The sequence below is a fragment of the Nestor notabilis genome, unplaced genomic scaffold (genome assembly GCF_000696875.1).
Source record: "Nestor notabilis isolate BGI_N333 unplaced genomic scaffold, ASM69687v1 scaffold33845, whole genome shotgun sequence".
Classification (NCBI taxonomy): domain Eukaryota; kingdom Metazoa; phylum Chordata; class Aves; order Psittaciformes; family Psittacidae; genus Nestor; species Nestor notabilis.
This window is the reverse complement of record NW_009931163.1, coordinates 666-22,983: the sequence shown is the minus strand read 5'-3', so window position 1 is coordinate 22,983 and position 22,318 is coordinate 666. Positions and strand designations below refer to the sequence as shown.

The 22,318-nt window shown below is 38.7% G+C and overlaps 1 protein-coding gene across 1 annotated transcript; it reads left to right on the top strand.

Moving 5' to 3' along the window:
• Positions 1 to 478: 478 nt before the first annotated feature.
• On the top strand, positions 479 to 20,416 carry SACM1L (SAC1 suppressor of actin mutations 1-like (yeast); the record flags this gene model as incomplete). Its single annotated transcript, XM_010015758.1, is given in 20 exon segments — positions 479 to 576; positions 2,153 to 2,227; positions 4,888 to 5,015; positions 6,012 to 6,161; positions 8,331 to 8,390; positions 10,442 to 10,475; positions 10,949 to 11,050; positions 11,808 to 11,893; positions 12,087 to 12,173; positions 12,622 to 12,690; positions 12,808 to 12,887; positions 14,831 to 14,929; positions 17,434 to 17,457; positions 17,459 to 17,558; positions 17,784 to 17,853; positions 17,973 to 18,045; positions 18,481 to 18,574; positions 18,654 to 18,746; positions 19,444 to 19,501; positions 20,178 to 20,416. Coding segments are annotated over 20 exon segments (1,717 nt in total), but the record flags the coding sequence as incomplete, so codon positions are not given.
• Positions 20,417 to 22,318: the final 1,902 nt, after the last annotated feature.

Sequence of the window (22,318 nt, the reverse complement as noted above, 5' to 3'; positions counted from 1 at the left end):
AAACACACTAATGTGAAACAGGTGATTTTATCACTTTGGACATGATTTTTGTGTTTATTAGACTAGCATCAGGGATGTGGTACATTAGTTTCTGATATATTAGAAAGTGTTTGGCTAAACTTCTGATTTTGAAGTTTGGTGTTGGCTTATCAGACCTCTAAGTGGCATAGTTCAAGCTTACATGAGTTAGAGTGGACCACTATGTACACAAACTCTCTTTCATGTCTCTAACTTCCAGTAATAAACAAGAATTAAGATTATTAAACTGTTGGTTTTGCAATACCCAATTAGCTTGACTTGCTTTTTTGCACTGTCAGTATCAGTGGCTGTTGGGAATTAATCCAGTGAGAACTTGGGGGTTTTTTTTGCAGCTGAAATAAGGTTTAAAATTTCTTACTGCGTCCAGGTGGTGAAGAATAAATAAAGCCAAAGTAAATGTTGCTGAACAAATTTCTTTTTCCTATCCGTTCTCTTAAAGGCATGTAACACCAGAGAAGTTTTATGTGGAAGCCTGTGATGATGGAGCAGATGATGTGCTTGCTATTGATAGAGTCTCCACAGAAGTCACTCTTACAGGTACTCCCCTCACCAATGTTTCACAATATAGGCTTCTTCATCCTTTTCGTCTGTTTTATTCTAGGCATTCCCAGAAGATCTTCAGCACCTTAAATTGTTACTGGGAAAACTGTTTTTATCTTTAGCCGCTGTTTTAAAACAGTACTTTGTATTCCATCCTGCAAAGAACTTTGTTTGAAATGGCTTTTTGCTGTGGGGTTGATGCTGTGGGTAACCAGGGTGATAGTGCTTGCCTCTTTCTTTTTGTAAGACTGCCCATCACAACAGTAAAACCTGACTCATCCAAGCTAGTTGGGATTGGTGCTACAAGTCCCAAACGTGGGAAGTGCTGAACACTGTGCTTCTGCAGCTTTTGCTAGATTGTCCCAGTGCTGTCTTTTAATACTGAAACCTGAATTCTCATAAAGCCTCTACAAACAACAACAGTAAAAAAACCCCTCACTGTAAATTTAGTTCTGTGTTGGAAATCTGGATTCAAATGTCAGTGCAAGTAGTGTTAAGCTTGCCGATGCTCAGGTCTTCAAAATGACATTTTATTAAGAATGTGAAATTAACACACAAGTTCAATCAAAGAACTTGAATTAAATGACAACATGAAATTAAGGCAATGGGTGACTTCCTCTTCAGTGCTTCAAGAGTTTGTACCTTAGCATTACTAATATCTAAACAGACAGAAATGCTACAGTAGTACTAATATAAAAGCAGTCTCTTATTAAGTATGTTGTGTACTTCATGTAAGAGCAGTGTGCCCATCCCACCGGTAATTTTGGTGTTGTAGTATAGTATTTCAGTTTCTCCTTCAAAACTCTTTAAGATAGTCATCCCAAGTCTCTTGTGAGTCTACATCTGTTCTCATGACTCGGGTTTTATCAGATGAACCTGCAAGGTGTTTAAAGCAAAGGAAAATTCAAATGCTATCTTTCTGTGTTCTCCAAGCTCTGGGAAAAAGCTTAGCTCTGATTTGTGTGTTTTGTGTTTTATAAAAGCTCCTCTTATTTCCCTTCTGTTATTCTAGAAATGTGAATAGAGGGAAGTTTAACAGGCTAAGACTTCTAATTGATATTTGGATACCTTTCGTGTCTCGTGGTATGTTGTTTGGAATATTGTATCCATGCTGTTCTTGGTAGTTTTGCAGAGATAGACCAAAAAGTAAACTGGGTCTCTGAAATGGAAATAGACTGGGGCTCAGAAGAAGCAGTCAGAAGAGGGAGGTACAAGCATTTATGGTTTGTCCTTGATGTCTTGATGGCTTCAAAACAAAAAGCTTCTGGAAGCTGGCAGGACAATACATTATTGAGGAGTCTACTTGCTGTACTGTCATGTGAATGAGCTTGAATTTATTCAGTTGAATGACTATTTTGATTAAACATAGAAATTGGGTTAGAATGCTTCCATATCCTTCCCTCCCACCCCCGTCAGGCTTTGGAAATCTGATGTATTGCTGGTTATACTTGAGACTCTAGCAAAACTTGAAATTAGACCAAAAGCTTTGGCAAACCTACTTCAATAGTTTTCCTGTATAGGCATGAAAGAAGCAGCCTGGAATTCTGATGATGTTTTTTCTTCTGCTTTTCAGTCAAGAAAGATGTTCCCCCCTCAGCTGTTACAAGGCCTATATATGGTATTTTGGGAACAATCCGATTGGTAGCAGGTAAGGAAAAGAGAACTGTGCTCTTTAAAAATACTTAGGCAATATATATTGCTGAAGAAGCTTTAAAGACAAAAATAGTATCTCGGATACTTACCTGACGTTACAGTTTCATCAGTGTGATGGGCTTTCCTTGTGGCTGCTGGAGGATGGAGGTATCCAAATACCTGATCATGGGTGTTCATGTACCTCTTAAACCAGTAGCTGCTCTAAAGGAAGGGTTAACTGATAGCTGCTTGAGTTTTAAGGCATAGATTTCAAATGTGTGCAAAGAACATAATTTACTTTCCGTAACTGTTTTAATCTTAGCTGTAGGATTTGGTGCAGCAGTCAAATACTGAGTTGTGAAGTTTGACTTTAGATCAGTAATCTTGGTACAGAACTGAGTGACAGGGTGACAGGCTAGTAGATGCAGCAGTTCAAGTAATGGTTGTGTTCCAACTATCTTACACATACAAAGAAAATTTAACATTAACAGGAAAAGGACAGACTGGAACAATTCTAAATTTTAGGCAGTTTTTGGATAAGGTAAGAATAAGCTGTCTGCTTTTTCTAAGTGCCTCAATGGTGTTCAGATCTAAACAGTCACTGCTACAAATAAACCTGATGTGTAAAGTCTGAGCTTCCAGACTTCACGTCTGGAGATTTTATTCAGTATGCGTGCTCCTTATTACATCATTAATACTAGACTACTTTATTCTCAAACTCTAATGAAGTCTATACAAAAGATATTTTGAATAGCAATTTTTGAATTGCTATTCAAAAGATCTTTTTGATAGTAGTCTGAAAAATGAAAAGTAGTAAGGAGCATGCATACTGAATAAAAGTCTCCATACATAGAAAGGATTCAAGGTCATTCATTGCAGTATTCTCAACCAAAGCGAAGTATCATTGTGTTAAATGCAGTGAACTTCTGACAGGGTCTTAAACTACTGAACTTTATATGCTCATATTCTAAAGAATTGTGGATCTTGTAGAGTAAGACCGATACAAGGGACACCTGTGTCATAGGTACTTGACAAGATCTGACGGTTTCAAAACTGAGCTACCGCAAAGGGAAATTTTCCCAACTTGCTGGCTTGGTAACAACTGAATATTATATAAAATATGGAAGCATGCAACTTATTAATAGCCTTTTTCTTTCCATCCCCAAAGCTTTGCAGTGATTGTTTGTATACAGCTGTCAAACTAAAGATACTATCAGTTAAAGTAAATGATACTGTGTTGTTAATAAATGACATTGTGTTGTTAGGCAGTTTGTTATCGTATGTAAAACTGGTTCCATATCTAGCAGTGTAGTGTCTTTAACAAACATAAATATTCTTCAGCTATTACAATATTAAGGGGAGGGGGGAAATTGCTGAATTAATATCTGAAGCTCTGAAGTATCAAACAGAAGGTTGCATACCCAAATAGGAAGAGGCATTGAAACTTCATGTCAGATGTATCTATTTGTGCAGCATCTTGGGGCATAGCTGTGCATGGAATGTACTGGTTTTATAAGGTATCTGGATGCTTCTGACATACCAGCCAAAAGCAATACTTATAACTTGAGATGCAAACATGCCAGAGCATTTCTGAAGTGCTTAAATAGTCCAAATAAAAGGTATAACGCCAGAGAGGTAAAAGAAAAAGTAGGGGTAATACCTGTTCGTTGACTAACTATAGAGACTAGATACCTGATATAATTCACCTGTGTACAAAACTTGGTGTATATTTAGGTATAGTAGTAAATACAAATAATGGGCAAACTTACCGCATATAGTGTGAAGTGTTTCTGCTTTGGCATTTTTAATCTTTGGCATTTATACTCCTTAAATGCTTTAGTGTAAAAACTTGGTGAATCTGAGGTTCTGTGCTTCTGCATGGAAAAAAAAAACCCTTGTTGTTTTGCTCCATTGAAATTGTAAGTAAACATTTAGTGGTTGTAAGATGTAGATCATGAGACATTTTTATCCATCAGTATCCAATTTGATAAAGTATTCTTTTTCTTCAAAACCAAGCTGGCACTGAAATATGATAGGTAGAAATAAGAGTATGTTGTGTTTACCAGCAAGTGTAAATCAATTGCTTTGTGTGACCTGTCTTTATTATGGGGTTTTTTTGTTTTGTTACTTATGCAACGAGAAACTGAACTTCTTGTCAAATTATTAAAAGGAACCCCCCTTCTCTTTGCTCCATTTTGAACCTGCTAGGATAAATACTCTTTTAGGATAAGATGAATAGGGGTTTTGGGTTCCGAACCACACTTCCTTTTGTGCATTTCAGACTTGCTCAGTGCTTTCCAAACCACATTCAAGACCACTGGCGTCTTTCAGTATTTGCAAACCTAAAGACTTTCAGACTGTCTCTGGTCTGCAGCTTGAGTAGCTGACACTTCTTTTTCTTGTCCATTTTCTAATTCCTTAAACTTAATGAGTAGCTCACGATCTGTGAGCATAGAGAAGTGGGTAGCTTAGCAAGTGCGTTTTGCTTCTGTTCCAGCCCCTTACTGTTAGGAACATAAAGTTCTAGGTGTAAGTTGAAGAAACCTCACCCTTTCCTATTGGTTTCAGTTTTCTGGTTGTATTTTTATTGTTATATGATATGGTTATAGGCTTCTTTTCTTAATATGTGCATCTATTTATGTTTTTTTTTTTAACTTTGTTCTTTCTGATTTGCAGGCACATACCTTATTGTAATTACAAAAAAGAAAAAAGTAGGTGAGATTTTTGGTCATGCAATCTGGAAAGCAACAGACTTTGACATCCTCTCCTACAAAAAGACCATGCTGCACTTAACTGATATTCAGGTAGGTGGATTCATTAGGGGATTGAGGGCGAATTATCTTATGTTAATGTCCATTACCACAGGACCTAATTTGATGAAACTATGAACATTTATTTTTAGAAGCTCTTTGAACTACACTTTTTTCCTGATGTATTCAGGCTGCTATAAATGATGTAATATTTGGATATATGTGAATATAAGGCTACATCATTCAAGATAACAAGCTCACATTGTGCAACTGTGAATATCATCCCCAGAGGTTGTTCTGCATATTGTGCATTTTTTCCACCTGCTAAGATGGTACACTCTTCACTGTGCTTTTCCTGTTAAGTCTTTCTCGCAGCTTTACTTTTCTGATAGCCTCTATGGTAAGCTGCCTTGCTGTCATCTAACTATCTGTCTTGCTTAATTTATGGATTTGTTTCATTACATAATTACCCAGCAGGAAAGAATTGATTTTTCCTTTTTTTTTGAGAGGGAGGGAAAGGATGGAGGTTGTATAAAACAGATGTGTTGAGGCCTGATAAAGAGTAGATAAGGGTGTCTAACCAATGGAGCTGAAAGGGAACCTGATGCTTTTCCAGGAAAGGAATGAGGTTAATCAAAGCTTGAACCAAAACACAAATTAGTTACTGGGGTAATCCTGACAGTAAGTTGTATCCTTTGTTTTGCATTGCCATCTCATTTGGCTTTTTGACCTAATGGTTTTCAGGGAAACTAATGGCTTCCTTTTTGGTTGGAAGTTTCTAATATTAGTTTAGTATCAGTAGCTATTTACCTCACAGGAGTCATTCTCTGCTCTCCACTGTTGTTGAATTGTAATGTGCTAGGTGTAAGTTATTAGTGAACTGTTACCAAAATTGCAGTCTCATGGTTTCCTTCTGTGGTAATCTCTGGATGATGTCATGTGCTAGCGCACTAGTAAGGTTCATCTCGTCACTTTAGAAGGTAGCAGTAGCTTGTAATATTTCAATGGTAATAAATAAGAGCTCTTCTGTCCCTTTTTCTCATTCAACAGTTGCAAGACAATAAGGTATTCTTATCAATGCTCAATCATGTCTTGAGCGTGGATGGATTTTACTTCTCAACAACATATGACCTAACGCATACGCTCCAACGGTTAGCCAACACGAGCCCAGAGTTCCAGGAAATGAGCCTCCTGGAGAGGGTAAGGATATACTTTCGCTTAGTGTCTGTGTCTTGAACATTGTCAGTCAGCTCTGCATGGCTTAAGTTTCATTTAGGCAGCTGATGTTTAAATGATGTCAAAACAAACTATCACAAACTAAAGGAAACATTCCTTAAAGTTTAGGATGATGTTGCTGAAATCCACGCTCCCCTTACACTTGAGCTGAAACCTTCCTTTTTGTTTTGGTTTTTGGTTTTTTGTTTGGGGTTTTGTTTTTTTTTTTTTTACAATGAATTAGTATGCTGAATGGTAGCAGATGCTGTTAAAACATTTATGGTCTTCTGTTATACTAAAAATGGCTTTACTGTTTAAATCAGTAATTTAAACTAGTGAAACAGATTTACATGTTGCTTGGATGCAAATCCTTATAATTGGACTAGTAAAAAATAGCACTGTTGCTGAACTGTGTGACTAAACTATCTCTGTGAGCTTGTTAATTGGGTTGTACTGGGGCAGTTCTTTGGGAAAAAGAAGCTGACAGGAAAAAAAAGAAGCAATTAGCTTTCTTCATAGGTTGCTGGTCTGTAATGCTTCAGTACACAAATCTGTTCAGCACTGTAGCATTTTATCAGAACTCTTAGGTGTTGTGGTTGAGCCCTAACCCTTTGCCCAAAAGTGGATTAAATGGCACGTGACTTCATATTCTCTTCCAAGATCACATGGAACAGAACTGTGGGGTTTATGTCTGTTGGCCTTAGGATGTTGTATTTTGTCTGAACTAGGCCTATTCCTTATGTTTTGAAGCATGAATTTAATATGCTGCTTTTGTCTTAACGATGCCAGAATCACACAGCAAAATTCAAGATTGAAATTCTTTGGTGCTTCCAGAGTTCCAGAATCTTTCATCTGGTAACAAGCTATATTGCAGCATAAATCAGATCTAAACTGCCTAGACACTGAAACACTGAAACCTTGGACGTCAATAGCACCTCTTCTTCCTTTGCTCAAGAGGTGGCAATGGAGTCACAAGATGTTGCCTCTTAGATACTGAAACTATCTAAGCTGGGGAAAAATCAATTTAGAAATCAGTTTATAGTTGGACTGTTTCGCATTGTCAGATTCTGCTCTGGCAGTGTTCTTGCCAGGGAGAGCAGCTGCTGACATGAAACAGTTGGTTTGACTTAAAATTGTGACATTTCAGAAGGTTGTTTGAAAGGCAAAGCACAGTAAAACAGCATCAGTTTTGAGTAAATTCAGATGTTAAAAGGTTAAAACAATTTTAATGTAATTTCACACTTGTGATTGTAGTATAATGGTTTAACTTGATGGATGGTGGCAATTTTGGGCATGTCCAGTTCAATTCTCCAAGAGAAGACTGGCCTGTAGTTGGTGTGTGGGTATTTCTGGTTTCTTACTTGTGTGTGTTTGGGTGTTTTAAAATGGTACTGGTAGAAGGAAACAGCCCCATTATAGTGCACTTCATATCATGCTTTTTCACTAGTTCAAGGTGCTGCAAGTGGAATTTGAACAGTTTCTGGCAGATAGTTGTATTTCTTGTTTTCTGTTAGACAGAGGAATGTTCCAACACTGAGCTTGAATTAACCCCCATCCTCAGTGACTTATTGTCTGCCTACCTCGTGTAAAAGGTGAGATTTATGCCAGAACCTGCCCTGTGTTCTTCAGCAAATGTCACTTTTGTGACTAATCTGGTAGCTTCCTGGAATGTACTCGGAAACCTGTTCAAGACCCTTTTGAGGTGACTTAGACATAAGTATTGTTTAACTTCCAATTCTCAGAGCTGTTGATTATTGCATACAGAACTCCTTGCATTTTTACCTTCTGCCCACTTTGAGTGTTACCTTGCTACTGTAATTACAGTTTCGGAGCACTTGTCAAGGCCTGCTTACTTAGGGCAGAAACCAGAATGTTGTTCTGATGCTGCAGCTCAGTTGTTAAGAGTTTAGTATGCCTCACGTGTCAGGTAACACCCTGCAAGATTGGAGACAGTTGTTCTCTTAACTGTTTTGATTTTATTTATATTTGTAGTTGAGGATATGAAGGATACTGATGAAAGAAGGCATTCCATCTCCATGTACATCTGTTCCCCTAAACTTGTGCAATGCATGGATACTATGATATTGCCTATATGCTGGGTTATACAGAACTGGCAGTCTCTAAAAGCCTGTTGGCTTTTTTCTCTTGCTGCAGGCAGATCCACGGTTTGTGTGGAATGGGCATCTTCTTAGAGAATTTGCTGCTCAACCTGAGGTAACCATGTTGTAGTGATTGTATTAATAGAGAATGAATATGCCTTTAAGCATGCAAGTTTCCTGTAATTCTGCCTCTTATTTCACACAGCCAGAATCTAGTATAACATGACTGCTCATCTTCTAGTTTAGCAGAGTGACAGTCTTCTGCTTTCAAACTTCCAACTTTATGTCAGTGTCCTCAGTACTACATGTAGGAAAGATGACTCTTGGAAATGTCTGCAGTTGAAGATGCTGTGCTGGCACCATACTCATCTAAACCAAAGGGGAAGTTACACTGCGCAGCATATGCTTTTCAAGCTTTTTCAAGTTTGACTACTTATTTGTTAATAACCTGTACTTAGGTACAGGCAAGGTTCAGCCCATAATTTTTTTTTCTAAGACTGCCTAGCATCTTTCTCTGAATGTAGTTTAAATTCCATTTGCCTACTGACTAGGTCATAAAGCTGGTATTAAACCTGACAGTTTAGAATCTGTAATTTTATGTCAAATGAAGACTAAGTGCAGTGTAACCTTTCAATTCACTTAGTCCAGCAAAAACAAGGGCATGACCATGAACCACAACTGTAGTACCTCAATGGCCAGACTGATCTAAGCTGCTTCCTACTACACGTGGCTGTCAGTCAGGGCCGTGAGGATGGCCAGGGGCTGGAGCACCTCCAGTATCGAGGCAGGCTGAGAACATTGGGGCTGTTCAGCCTGGAGAAGAGAAGCTGCGTGGAGACCTCAGAGCAGCTTCCAGTGTCTGAAGGGGGCTACAAGGCTGCTGGAGAGGGACTCTTCATCAGGGACTGTAGTGATAGGACAAGGGGTAATGGCTTCAAACTTCAAAAGGGGAAGGTTAGATCTAAGGCAGAAGTTGTTCCCTGTGAGGGTGCTGAGGCGCTGGCACAGGGTGCCCAGAGAAGCCGTGGCTGCCCCATCCCTGGCAGTGTTCAGGGCCAGGTTGGACGGAGCTTGGCTGTCATGGTCTAGTGTGAGATGTCCTTGCCCATGGCAGGGGGTTGGAACTGGATGATCTTCAAGTCCTTTCCAATCCAAACCACTCTATGATTCTGTGAAAACACGTATCCTTCAGTTGTGTGTTGAACTGCTCAAATTGTCTGCACTACAGCAACCTTTTCTCTCTACCAGTACTTCACATTTATTGAGCTGAATGACGCACTGCTTCTATTTCAGTCTCGGTAACCTGTGGAGATGTGCTCTTACATTGATAGCACTGTTCCAAAAGGCTGGATTGTGCAGTGCTTCTGGAATGTGAAGATAGGAATTGCCAAAGGGCTGTTGTGCATATTTTGGAGGCATGTGACTGGGTATACTGTTTGAATAGTGCTATGCAAACCAAGCTTGGGAAATGAGAGAGAAGCTGTGGTGGGAAGAGCAAAGAAAGCCATGTGTCGCTGGTTTGTGAAAACAGATGCAGGAGGCAAAACACACAAGCAGAGAAGGGAGGTAACTGATATGTGAGGGGAAGCATGACCTAATACTGACTACAGGTGGCTTCCTCTAGCAACAGTTTCAGGTAATGAGTTGTGGCATTTCCGACTTCCACTATTAGAAAATCTTAACTTTAAATTTTTTTGAAAGACCAAGTTACTCAGGAGTGGCAAGATGGGAAAAACACGGGATCAAGCATTTCAAATGTTAATCACATAGAAGTATTCCTGTGTTGTTGACTATCTCTGCTTACATCCCACTGTGGAGGTACAGCAAATACCATATCATATGGTATTCAGTTTGTACTGCTTTCTATCTATCATGTTTGTAGCGCAGTGAATGCTGTGTATAGAAGGACAAAAGCAGCTTGGGGTTTCTTGTCAAGGTTTTGTAATTAGGATTAGGCTCTCACTTTTTCCCTATTGCTAATAAGGATTACTTATATTGCTGTCTTCCTCGAATGTGTCTTTCTTGGAAAGAATCACTGCACCCGAAACAAAAATTAAAGTACATAAATTACATCAAACTATCACAAAACTCCTAGACAAAGTCACTTATCTTTTTTTTTTGGCTGCTAGTGGTTAGTATTTTTAACGTGTATTATGTGTATTTCAGATCCATAGGTTTGCTATGCCAGTGATGCACGGATGTATCCTTTTATGTTGTAAAGCTGACTATGGAAGTCTAACAGCAAAGGGGTTGCTGATGAGGCTGCTCTGTTGGCTATGTTAGCAACTATAACATAGAACACATAGAGGTACAAGGTGTAATAGCCCAAGGTATTCACTGTTCTAAAAGCCTTTTTGAAGTGATCCTGTTTTGTTAAAAACAATAGGAACAAGAAACTGTTCAGATAGCTTAAAATTATGGATGAGATGGATATAGCACTGAACAGAACCTCAGGAGTCAGTCCAGTCAATTATATACATATGACAGCCTGTCTTTTTGTGATGAGCATACTGATCCCAACGCTCTCAAGTTTAATGTTCAACTGTTACTGGTGTGAGAGATGTTTACAGATTTCTTTGAATGTGGTCACTTGGTTCCTTGATGTTTCCTACCTCTTGATATATAAAAATACCCTAATGAACTGTTAAGGGTTTCCTTAATGTTCTTCAATAGTTATCACTATGCACTCTTGTTCTATTAATGGCAAGTGTTTTGACTGGCTGCTGATTTCCAGAAGGAGCTGTTTCAGGGCTGGTGTACGCTACTATGTAAGAGGTAAAGTAGCAAATGTATTTCTTCTTAAAATCATGCAAATTCCAGCTATATGTGGCTCACCTTTTAAAAGTAATTGTTGTATAAAAGCTTGCACAAAAAATGCTTATAATGGCTTGTCTCAAGAGGTACTTGCTCCAAAGAAAATAGTAGGAACCTGTATGATATGAAGCATGTTCTGGTATCTTATTAACACTGATTCTAGAGATAACTGCAGAAGCTTTGTAGGGCTTTTTTAACACTTTACGGGGCGGGGAGGGGGGAGGGAGTTAAATGCAAGTGTGTAACAGCCATTTTGGCCTAGCAGTGAATTCAGTAAGAGCATTATTGATGCTGGTAAGGGAGCCTGGAATAGTGGTGTGTTCTCTAATTGTTTCAAGGTAAAAAGTGAACAAGGAAATAGATTTCAGTTACCTTTCTTCTTAGTCCCAACATACATGCTTTTGAAGAAATTGGTTGGTTTCTGCAGTGCCATTGCTATTAAATTATGAATATTTCTGTGTCAAAGCACTTGTATCTTATTTTGTATTAAATGGCTCAATTTCTATGGCTAGAAATAGCTAAATGTGTTAAGCACATCTATGCTTCTTCAAGTTAAGTTTGGTACAGGTGCCAGAGGTGTTTAATTTACCATCTTCAGGCAGCTCTGTGATATTTTCATGCTTTCTGTGAGCACTTAGGAAGCGTAGGAAGCCTTTTGCTGGTATACTGTCACTGTTCTGCAGCCAGACTTGCTTAATAAGGTCTTTTTCCTACATAGGTATTGATTCAGAAGGGCATGCTGCTAACTTCATTGAAACAGAACAAATTGTGCATTACAAGGGCAGCAAGGCATCGTTTGTTCAGGTAAAGTCAGTGTAAGGAGCTGCTCACTGGTTTAAGATACAGAGATTGCTCTATGTTTCTAAATATAAATTGTATACAAGATGTGCATGCATGTCTGCTTCATCTTCAAATGGCAAGTGAGTTTGTAAGTTTTGGGTTTGTTTGGTTTGGTTTTTTTTTTTATTGTTTTAAACTATCTTCCATTCTTTTGCAGACCCGTGGATCAATTCCCTTTTTCTGGTCTCAAAGACCAAACCTCAAGTACAAACCAAAGCCACAGATCAGCAAGTCAGTAAATCATGTATGTGAGTGTTTGTTGTGTTTTGGGGTTTAAAAATATTTCCAGGCTTATGTTCGTGTGATAAGGCAACAAACTGTAACCAGAAGAATAAAAATGAGCAATCCTGGATTGAGCCTTAGTTTTAAAAAGAAGTAGCAAGAAGCCTTGTGCTCAAGATGAGTTCAGAGACTGAAAAAAGCTGAAACATCAATGGGGATAGTTTCTCTTTGGTTCTTGTTTGCAGCAGTTCTAGTAGCTGCACAATATGTTATTTGTGGCATATTTATTAAGGAGAGCTGAATGGACTGGGGGGATGAAAGTAGACATGTATTAACACAATAGAGAATATCAAACACTTCTTAGCTACTACCTCTGTGGTAGCATCAAAAAGATGATAATAGAGATTTCTTGTAAATCAGAGCTCTTAAATGTGTTGACAGATGTATGCTACTTTTCCTTTCTCTTCTAGATGGATGGCTTCCAAAGACATTTTGACTCACAAATAATTAGCTATGGAAAGCAAATGATTGTCAACTTGGTATGCTTTCACTTGTTCTTCCTGAAAAAGCTGATGTTCTTTTAAGCAGGCTTTTGAGTAATACTTTCTTTTTCCTTTTTTCTTCCTTTTTTTTTTTTTTTTTTTTTTTCCTTCCAGGTTAACCAAAAAGGTTCAGAAAAGCCTCTTGAGCAAACATTTGCCAAAATGGTAGCCAACATGGCAAATGGAATGGTCAGGTATGTGTGAAATGAAAGGATACATTCTGTGTTACAAGCTGACCAGTTCTTTGGGGGCCTTTACCAACTGCCTGATATGTTTGAGTTTTATTTTCATAAGTTAGGTTGCAGATAAGCAATGCCCCTACCTCAGAGCTCACATTCTAAGCAGAAGTGAGACTGTGAAGCGAATATGGAGCAAAGAGAAGAGTCAAACAGAATAAAGAGGAGCTCAGAGGCAGCGGTAATGCCAGTATTGGAGTAATAGTGTGGTATGAGATCTGTGAAGATCTGCATTTTAGGATAAAGAAATCAGGCCCTGCAGAAATAGCTTCTGTCTAAAGGGCTTGATTGCATTGCTACTTAGTAAGGGGGTGCTGAGTGTGAGCAAACTGATATTGAGATAAAAGAGGAAACAGTAAGGGGAACATGTAATTTAAATGTCAACCTCAGTGTGACAATAGGACAAGAGAGTGGAGAATGCACTTTAATCACAAAAGAAAATCCTTATCTTTGTGGGAATCTTGAGTGCAGTACAGTCCTACAACCTGCCTGTGCTTGCTTTCACTAACTTCTAGAGGGAGGGTAGCATCCAGCTCCCTCAGATACTTACCTCTACCTTTTCCTTGAAATGGCTGTATAGGATTATTGTCACTCATGTACATTAAAGGACAAAATTCTACTTGTGAGCAAAAAGGCAACTTGTTTTAAGAAGGTTTCACTTCTGTCTAAGCATTACTAAGGAATCGTAATCAAGATGCCCTGATAAATCCTGATTTACTTGAATTTTTCCCAAGCTTTTTTCTGCTTGTATGATGCCCTGCTGCTGCCTTCACCAGGGTAGTTAGACTGTCTTATTTCTGTATGCCTCTTTTACTGCCCTCAGGGGTGTGTTTGTGTGTTGTTGGAATGTGGGTGTGGATTTTTCTTCTGGTTTTATTAAAAAAGACCACTTCTAAGGTGGTCTTTTCTTACTCTCACACCTAGGCTGGTATTGATACCTTAGCTGCACAAAGCTTGTGGAATTCTGTGCACCTTTGCTATAAAGTCACCTGGTGGAAAACAAGATGCAAAATTCTGTCAGGGTGTGTTTTAGTGGTGTTCTGTATATGTTAAAAAGCAGTGTTTAGACAGCACATTTTTCTTAATGCTGCCAAAATCCTTTCTCTTTGTTAATCAGATTTGATAGCATTTACCTGCCAGACTAACACTGTTTTCAGTGTACATATGCCATCTTTCTTTATGCAAATAGTCTTGAAAACTTGGTGAACAGTAATTTTTGGATTGTAAAGACTACAGGGGAGCAATGTAATGTCCTTTAATTCACAGCATATATATGTGTGTGTGTCTGTATGTGAAAGCTGAATCAAGTACCACTCATCTAGAGCACTTCTCACCAGAAATGAGTTGGCTGTTAAAATCTTGTACCAAGTCAGTAGCTGTTTAATTACCTTACGACAGAGTAGGCTAGCTGTTCAAACAGAACCTGTCTCAGGTTTTTAGAGAGCTATCAAGGGAATTATGCTGCATGTCAGCAAAGAATGTCGCATTTCAATACCTGAGTCTCTTTCAAAGTGAACTGAAGTTCCCAATGCCATTGCTTGCAAGAGAGGGAGGGTGAAAGAATTGGAAATGAAATCAGATTCATATCCCTTCTGTAATTACTGGAGGGAAAATACTAGCCAGAAGTAGAATGCATAACTTGGAACTGAATGTGTGCTTCTCCAGACTAGTGGTGTCCTGTAAAGAAATGTAAATGCTGTTACTGTGCACGCTATGGTTGCAGCCTCAGGAGGATTACAGAGCACTGACAAAATCCGGAGACTTGCTGGAAGCTCTCTCTAAAGAAAAACATATCCTCTGTCACTACCTGTTTTATACATCAGCCTTTCCCTGGGAGGGGGTTCTGAGACCTGCACTGCAACACGTACCTAATCTGAAAAGATGCTTCTCTCTCTGAACAGATATGTAGCATTTGACTTCCATAAAGAGTGCAGTCGGATGAGGTGGGATCGACTTCAAATTTTGATGGATCAACTAGCAGAACAGCAAGATGAGTTTAGGTAAGGCTTTGCAGTTCTTTTCTGTACTGTTAAAATGAGACCACTTTTTCATAGTTGCTCTTGTCTTGAGTCAGAGCACAACAAACCATACATGTAATCTTCTGTAAATAAGGTGCTTTCGTATGCATTATTGTTTCCCTTTCTCTGATCTCTTGCTGATACCATGCAAGGTTAGAGACCTGGTGGTGCTTAGATGTAAAGCCCTTTGCTTGTCCCAGTAAAATAGTTCTGGGAGTTGTAGCAGCCCTGCATTGTGACTCAAGAGCTGCATTAGTGCCTTAGGGTAAAAGGTTAGACAAAGAAATGAGCATGCATACAACAAGCTATTAAACAAAAGTAGTCTCCTTAAGTGATTTTTTTTTTTCAACCAATAGTAATTCCATGTGTTGTTGAATGCAAACTGTACTGCTACTGGGTGTCCAACACTTAGAGCAGGTGCCTGTGGAAGCAGTACTCTCTTTGGTAGTGTTTTCTCTAACACGCGTTGTGGCACCAAACCTTGACCCTGGTACTGACTAACATAAGTAACACACAAGGAAACAAATTCTCATTTTGTTGAGTCATAAAACTAAACTGATTGTCTAAATCAACTTAAATCTTGTAGTCCCACAAGTGCGTTTTAAGCTCTTGGTCTTTGCTACTTGTAGACATGCAGATTGCTAGGGAAACTGTTTCCTTTGTTCTGCTTTTTTGATTGCTTCCTTCCTGTTCCTAAAATCTCGTGCCTAAAGCACAAAGTAGATCAGCTAAAACATTATAAAACTAGCAGTAGTATATTCTATCCAAAAAAACCCAAGTGAGCTGTAGACTAGAGCAGGAGTTTCATGAATTAAGTCTCTCGCCTGGAATGAAGGCTCTGGGAATAGTATGAATTAATCAGATGGTAGTGAATATTCTCTGCCCACCACCAAAAAAAATACCCGAAAAATACACCAAGAGCTGAAGAATAAATTGCCTTTGAGCACTTTGAATAAGGAGAAATAAGCATGTAGGTTTCTCATACTGCAAGGATCCTTTACTCTTAGAATGAATACTGAATCCCATAAAGCCATGTGTCTCTAAAACAAGAATCAAAAGTGAAGATTCTTCCTCAGGATTAGGCTGGCTCTGCCATGCCTTGTTCTGTTTCATCTAGGGTGATTGTTACTTAAATAGGAACAGAAAAGTCTGAGTTCTAATATTCTTAGGAAATAGTTGTTCAACCCTGAGGGAGGTAAACAGTTCAATGGAGGTAAACAACTCTCTTCTGCAGGTTAAATCCAGCTGGGAAAGACCTGTCAGAAGGAGAACTGGTTTGCTGGGCTTGAGGGGGTGAGGGTGTGTTAAATTTTTTAAGAACAATTATAGAAGATGCAGCACTTAAACTATTTTATTAACCAGAAGTGTCTACTCTTCAACTGTACTGATTATCCTAATATCAGTTCTAGGCAAAGCTTGGTGGGAGAAGGGGAAAATGAGGATTTCGCAGGTGTTAGTTTCCTTTAATCATATACCAATGTAAAACATGGTTTAACAAAACTAGTTCTTCAGGAAAGATGAAAATGGGTCTTGTTAACACAAAGTTGATCAAAGTAAACATGCAGGCTTCTAAGGCTCTTGATTTTTTTTTTAGTTCTCCATGGCTCTAAAACTTTAGAATCTTAAAATGCTGTACAGTAACAGTGAATCATGTGCTCGTCCACATTCAGAGTCCATGACTACATAATGGCGTAACTTAATCTACAGAATATGATCTGTAAATATTTAGGCAACTGGAAGTTTCATGCTGTGGCAGAAGGGCAGGTATAGTTCTGTCCTGTTCACACATCCAGCCGATAACTTGATCGGCATATTTGTTTTACCAGCTCAGTTATCTAAATACTTGCATGCACTTCAGTCTTCAATCCAAAGACACCTAGTTTAGTTGATTAAGAAGATTGAGGTAATGATTAGCATATGCAGTTGCAAGAGGGAACATCTGGTTCCCCCAGATGTTCTCATAATGGAGAGAATGACAGTAGCAGGTTTTCAAACTTAAACCTTAAAGATCTGAATACCTTCCTGGAAGAAGTATGCCTGACAGTTTACATGACTCTTCTGTGCAGGGGTGACTGGATTGAACCAGGTGACTGGGTAGATACAGATCTGGTTACTTCTGTTGTTACACTCTGTTAACGATCCCGCGATCTGGTAACTGAACAAATAAAATGTAAGGCTCTGATTTTTGCACCTCAATCTGCTTTTCCCAGTGACATAACTCAATATTGCTGGTGGGCTGTCTAGATTAGAAGAGTGCACTTAGAAGGGCAAGAGTGCTCTGAGATTACAAGATGCTCATATATCGATGCTAGTTTCCAGTGTTGGAGGGGAAGAATTCAAGGTGACCTCAAAGTTCAAAGCAACATCTAAGAACTCTGTGTGTGCTCAAGACGACTGTGTTTTGATTGCTAGAATATTCACTTCTGAAGAGATGTTGTTTCTATGGATTATTATCTATAAATACTTAAGTGGATTGTATGTGTTAGTTATTTCCTAGTCGATTCCGATGGTGCAGGAAGGAATATTCCGCAGTAACTGCATGGACTGCCTTGATCGGACCAATGTGATTCAGAGCTTGTTGGCACGCCGATCCCTTCAAGCCCAGCTTCAGGTAAATATTTTGTTCTTGTTTAACACGCAGGAAGAGGAGAGAGGCTTTCTGTTTGGAACTGAAATACAATTTTAACACTGCAATAAGAGCTTGCATATTTGAGTTACTGTACTAATGAAACGCATTAGCCAGACTCTGGTTTGGTAAATCCAGCTTTTTCTGAAAGCAAATGCTAATTTTTTTCTAGTGAACTCCTAGTAAGCCTCAATATGCTCTTTGTTTTAGAGGCTTGGTATTCTGCATGTTGGACAGAGAATTGAAGAGCAGGCAGACTTTGAGAAAATCTACAAAAATGGTAGGCTGTTTATAGAGTTCAAACAATTGCACTTTTTTTTTGGTTGGTTTTTTTTTTCCTTTTCCCACAACCAGAGTATATAACTTCCTTAATCTTTCTTAATGTTTTCCTATTCACAGCATGGGCTGACAATGCTAATGCTTGTGCCAAACAATATGCTGGAACTGGTGCCTTAAAGACAGACTACACAAGGCAAGTCAGCTTTTCTTGTAAAGGCCTTCTGGGTTTGTTTTGGCATGTTTGGGATTTTCTTTAAGCCTTCATATCCGAGAAGGGGCTTAGGCATTAACAAGTCTTGCAATGGTTCAACTGGTAAAATGTCAGATTAAAGTCTACAGAACACTATTCTTCACTGCATTCATATGAAAGGAAAAAGAGCTATCTGGAAATAAACCCAAGAAAATGTGCTTTTTTCAAGGCACACTTACATTGTTGGATGGAGAGAAGTGTAACTTTCAAACTTAGTTACAAGTATTGTGTGGTAATAATGCAGAGGCAGTACTAGATGAATACCTGCATGTAAAGACATTTATTAAACATAAACCCATGAAAGAACTGTAAATCTGAAATTATCTTCCTGAATTCATAAACCCATTTGAAATATTTCTGCAAAACTCCTTTTTGCAGAACTGGTAAGAGAACTCAATGGGGCTTAATAATGGATGGATGGAACTCATTAATACGTTACTACAAGAACAACTTCTCTGATGGATTTAGACAGGTAAGTTAGGCTTTTAACTGTGGAGAAATGCAACAACATTGTCGTGCATTTTAACTCTTGCTCTCCCTTCCTCTTCCAGGACGCAATTGATCTTTTTCTTGGGAATTATTCAGTGGATGAAGTAGAACCTGCAAGTCCTCTGCATGTCCAGAAAGATTGGAAGTTCTTAGCTGTGAGTATGCAGACTTTATTCATGACTGGAGAAACACATACAACCTTTTAGTCACTTGCTTCATGTGACTAAGTAGAACTTGTCTATTGAGTAATGAAGTGTCCTCATAATCTGGTTATGTTTCTATGATACCTGCTTATAGGACTAAACCCAGCCTGTTCCCTTGACAGAAAATGGAGTGTCTTGAGGTATTGAAAAAACTGCTGCTTGCTGTTTTAAAAAAATTTGCTTCATCAAGTGGAGAGGGAGAAACTCTGTCACTATCAGTGCCTTTCTCCTTCTGCAGAAGCAGCTTGTGAAGATCTCTTCTCATTCTTCATGCAGAAGCATAGACTGTAACACAAAACCCCCACTTTTTTCTTCCTTTTCTTCACCCTTCTATTCCACGAAACGGGATTTGGGGACATTCTGGGTTTAACTAGTGGCTGGTGTACTTTACTTTTTTTAAAACACAACCCTTAATCTTTCTTTTAATAGATAGAAGATGTATTTTAAGAATTAACCTAGTTAATTCAACACACTCTTCCAAACATTGGAGCTCTCCAAAATTTTTTGTATCTGACAGCAGGTGAATCGGGAATTAAAGCAACTTCATTGCAAAGCAAGTAAATAGTTTTGTAGTACAGCCCATCTTAAAGGAAATCAAGGCATATATGTACTGCTATATTAAATGATTATTCTTTTTCTCTTTCCCCAGTTGCCTATTATTATGGTGGTTGCTTTCTCCATGTGCATTATTTGTTTGCTAATGGCTGGTAAGTCACTATTTTTAATTGCACAGAATTAGCTTGCTTGTATGCTGACTTTCTGTCAAAGGTTACCAGAAACTATTCAGGATAAAATTGCTTCTCTGCCATACTAAAAGGTGTTTGAGCATGACCCTGAAGATTGAGAGCTAGCACTGTATCATTAATGTGGAAAAACCTGGGCTACTATAGAAAACAGTGTTAAAACTTTTGTCGAAGTCATTTAAGGGGCTGTTAGTTGGCCCCAATTTAGCTGCACCCACGAAGACATCTAGTAGTATTACAACTGGATGAATTCCCAGAAGAATACCTAATCTGGGGCAGAAAGACAATTCAGAAAAGTCAGATACAGGCATAAGCCTGTTCTGAGGTATGTGTCTCTAAGTCTGTGTTGGGAGCTGTGAAGATTTGTGTTCTTTTGCCTTGAATTTTTTAGCATCAGTGCTAATAGAGTACTTGGCCTCCAGCTTCTGTAGCTGGCTGATCAAAGTGTTCTAAAAACTGTGTGGCAAACACAGCTTTCCTGGGTAAGGAAATAGAAAAAGAAAAGACTATGAAGGACTTCTGACTTCATCTGACTGCAGCTCTCTGAGGGAGGGCTTGAAATATTGTGTTTTTGTACTAAAAAGCCTCTCTCTAGTAACTGGAGATAATGAACTAAAATTATTATCTGACTGTTTAACAGGTGATACATGGACTGAGACAATGGCCTATGTGTTTTTCTGGGGAAGTGCAAGCTCTGGAACTTTTGCTATCATCCTTTACAACGGCAAGGATTTTGTAGATGCACCCAAGCTGGTCCAGAAAGAGAAGATGGACTGAATTTGTGTGTGTGGAAAGCGGCTTGGTAGTGAGGATTCCTCAAGCCACACTTGGAGTCTCTACTGACCTGCTTTCCACACCGAATAGCGATCTTTTTAGCATTGGCAGTGTTGGGGGGCAGGGAAACAAAATAGTGTCCTCTGGTGGTGGTAGCAGCTTTCAACTGAGACTTGACTCAACAGTCTTTAGTTGCAATGGTCTTTGGAATATTGCATTGGTGGAGTGGGCTCCACTCTTGCTGAGTCAGTGCAAAGATGAAAATCAGCTTTTTGGTGTCTGGAATGTTTCAGGGCATAAGTGTACTGCTTAAGCTCATAGTCTACCTGGGCTGTTTCAGCTGAATACTTGGTTTCTGGCTTGACAGGTGAGAGCTCTGATGCTGTTTGTGTCAGTAGCCAGATGTTGAAGCATTAATAATGGAGCTTATTATTACAGCTTCACACCAATAAAATGTCTTGTTCCAAGACTTACGCTGGATTACATTTGTTGTGATAAAAGTCCACGTTAAGGAGTCCTTCGTGCATATTTGTGTGTGGATTCTTTTCACTAAATAGATAAGGTATTTTGAATCCTAATGTTCTTCTAAAATGAGCTTTTGTCCTGTCTTGTTAATCTAGAACTGATGCAATATTCTACTCATCATTGTTGGGCAAAAGGGCAGTGTAACTGGATGTTCCTGAAGTTGCAAATGTCTTGCACTGTTTCAATACTACGGTCTCCAGATGATTCCTTAGTGTAGCGAGTTAAAATACAGAATTTTTCTTTCTAAAGATGTAAATGAAATCAAAGAATGTAAAAATCTTTTGCAGTGTTTCTTGAACCTTCCTTATGCTAAAGGTCCAAAGTATTCCATTACTTTAAGAATGGGTCGCAATGTGAAAGGTGAACTTCATATTGTTTTGCTTGTCAGCTGCTTCTATTCTTGGTTACGTTGAAATTTATGAAAGAAGGAATAACAACCGAGGAGGAAACATTTAGTCTAAACTCTGTGTTTGCACTTGGGAGCAGCAGCTTGCTTTTCATGCATGATATTGTAACATACTCTTTAAAAGACAAAAAAAAGAAGGAAAAAAAAAAAAGCTACAGAATAATTTGTGCTGGTTAATAATAAATGTGTGTCTTTAAACTTAGTGCTTCCAAGCTGTATAAAAAAAATAAGTAATCCTAATTGAGGACCAATTTTAAACTATTTTGTCACTTATTTTATATGGTTTGTTCAAAACCAGCCATTGAACTTGCTTAAGGTGCTGTGCTTTGTTTAATAGTTCCTGTAAGTACAGCTGTATATTCAGATTGTGAGTATAACATTTAAAATGGGGGCAAGGGAGGAACATGTAGAATACTGGGACGAGCACACTTGAGGCTAGAACACAAAACACTGGACTCTGTATGTTTCCTTGAGTTACAACTGAAAATATGTACAGATTTTTGCAACTGTTAACTGTTCATTTTAACCCTGAATGTTTCCGGAGGCCTCTCCAGGGTTTGTGTAAACATAACCTGTTCATAAGCACTAGTACTTGCAAAGTATCTGTTTGCTTCTAGATGCTGTAATGGAAATACCAGTTGGCAGTTAACTGGAAAACCCTCTAACTTAAAAGTTTTCAAAGGTGAGCTCCATTATGGGCTGGAAGTACAAGAACACCACAGACTGTATCTGAAAGTCACAGTTTTGATGGCTCTCTGGCACGTGGCACGGTTGTCTTGCAGTCTAGAACTAAATCCTTGCATCTTTGGTGAAGCATTTGTTGCAGCAAAGACCAAACTTGAATCTCTAGTATAAAAGGTTTATAAGATGTAGAGTAACGTAGGTTTCAGAACTTGGAAGGCACCTGCATTTCAGTACTTTGCAAAGAGTCTGTGTTCCTAAAATCACAAATGGTGTTCTCATAAATGACAATAAAATGTTCAACTTTTCTAGATAGCTGGTCCATGGTGTGTGATGTGCTTTGGAGTGGCTGTTCTCAAATTGATCCTTAGGACACTTTGGTTCCTTCTCTGCTC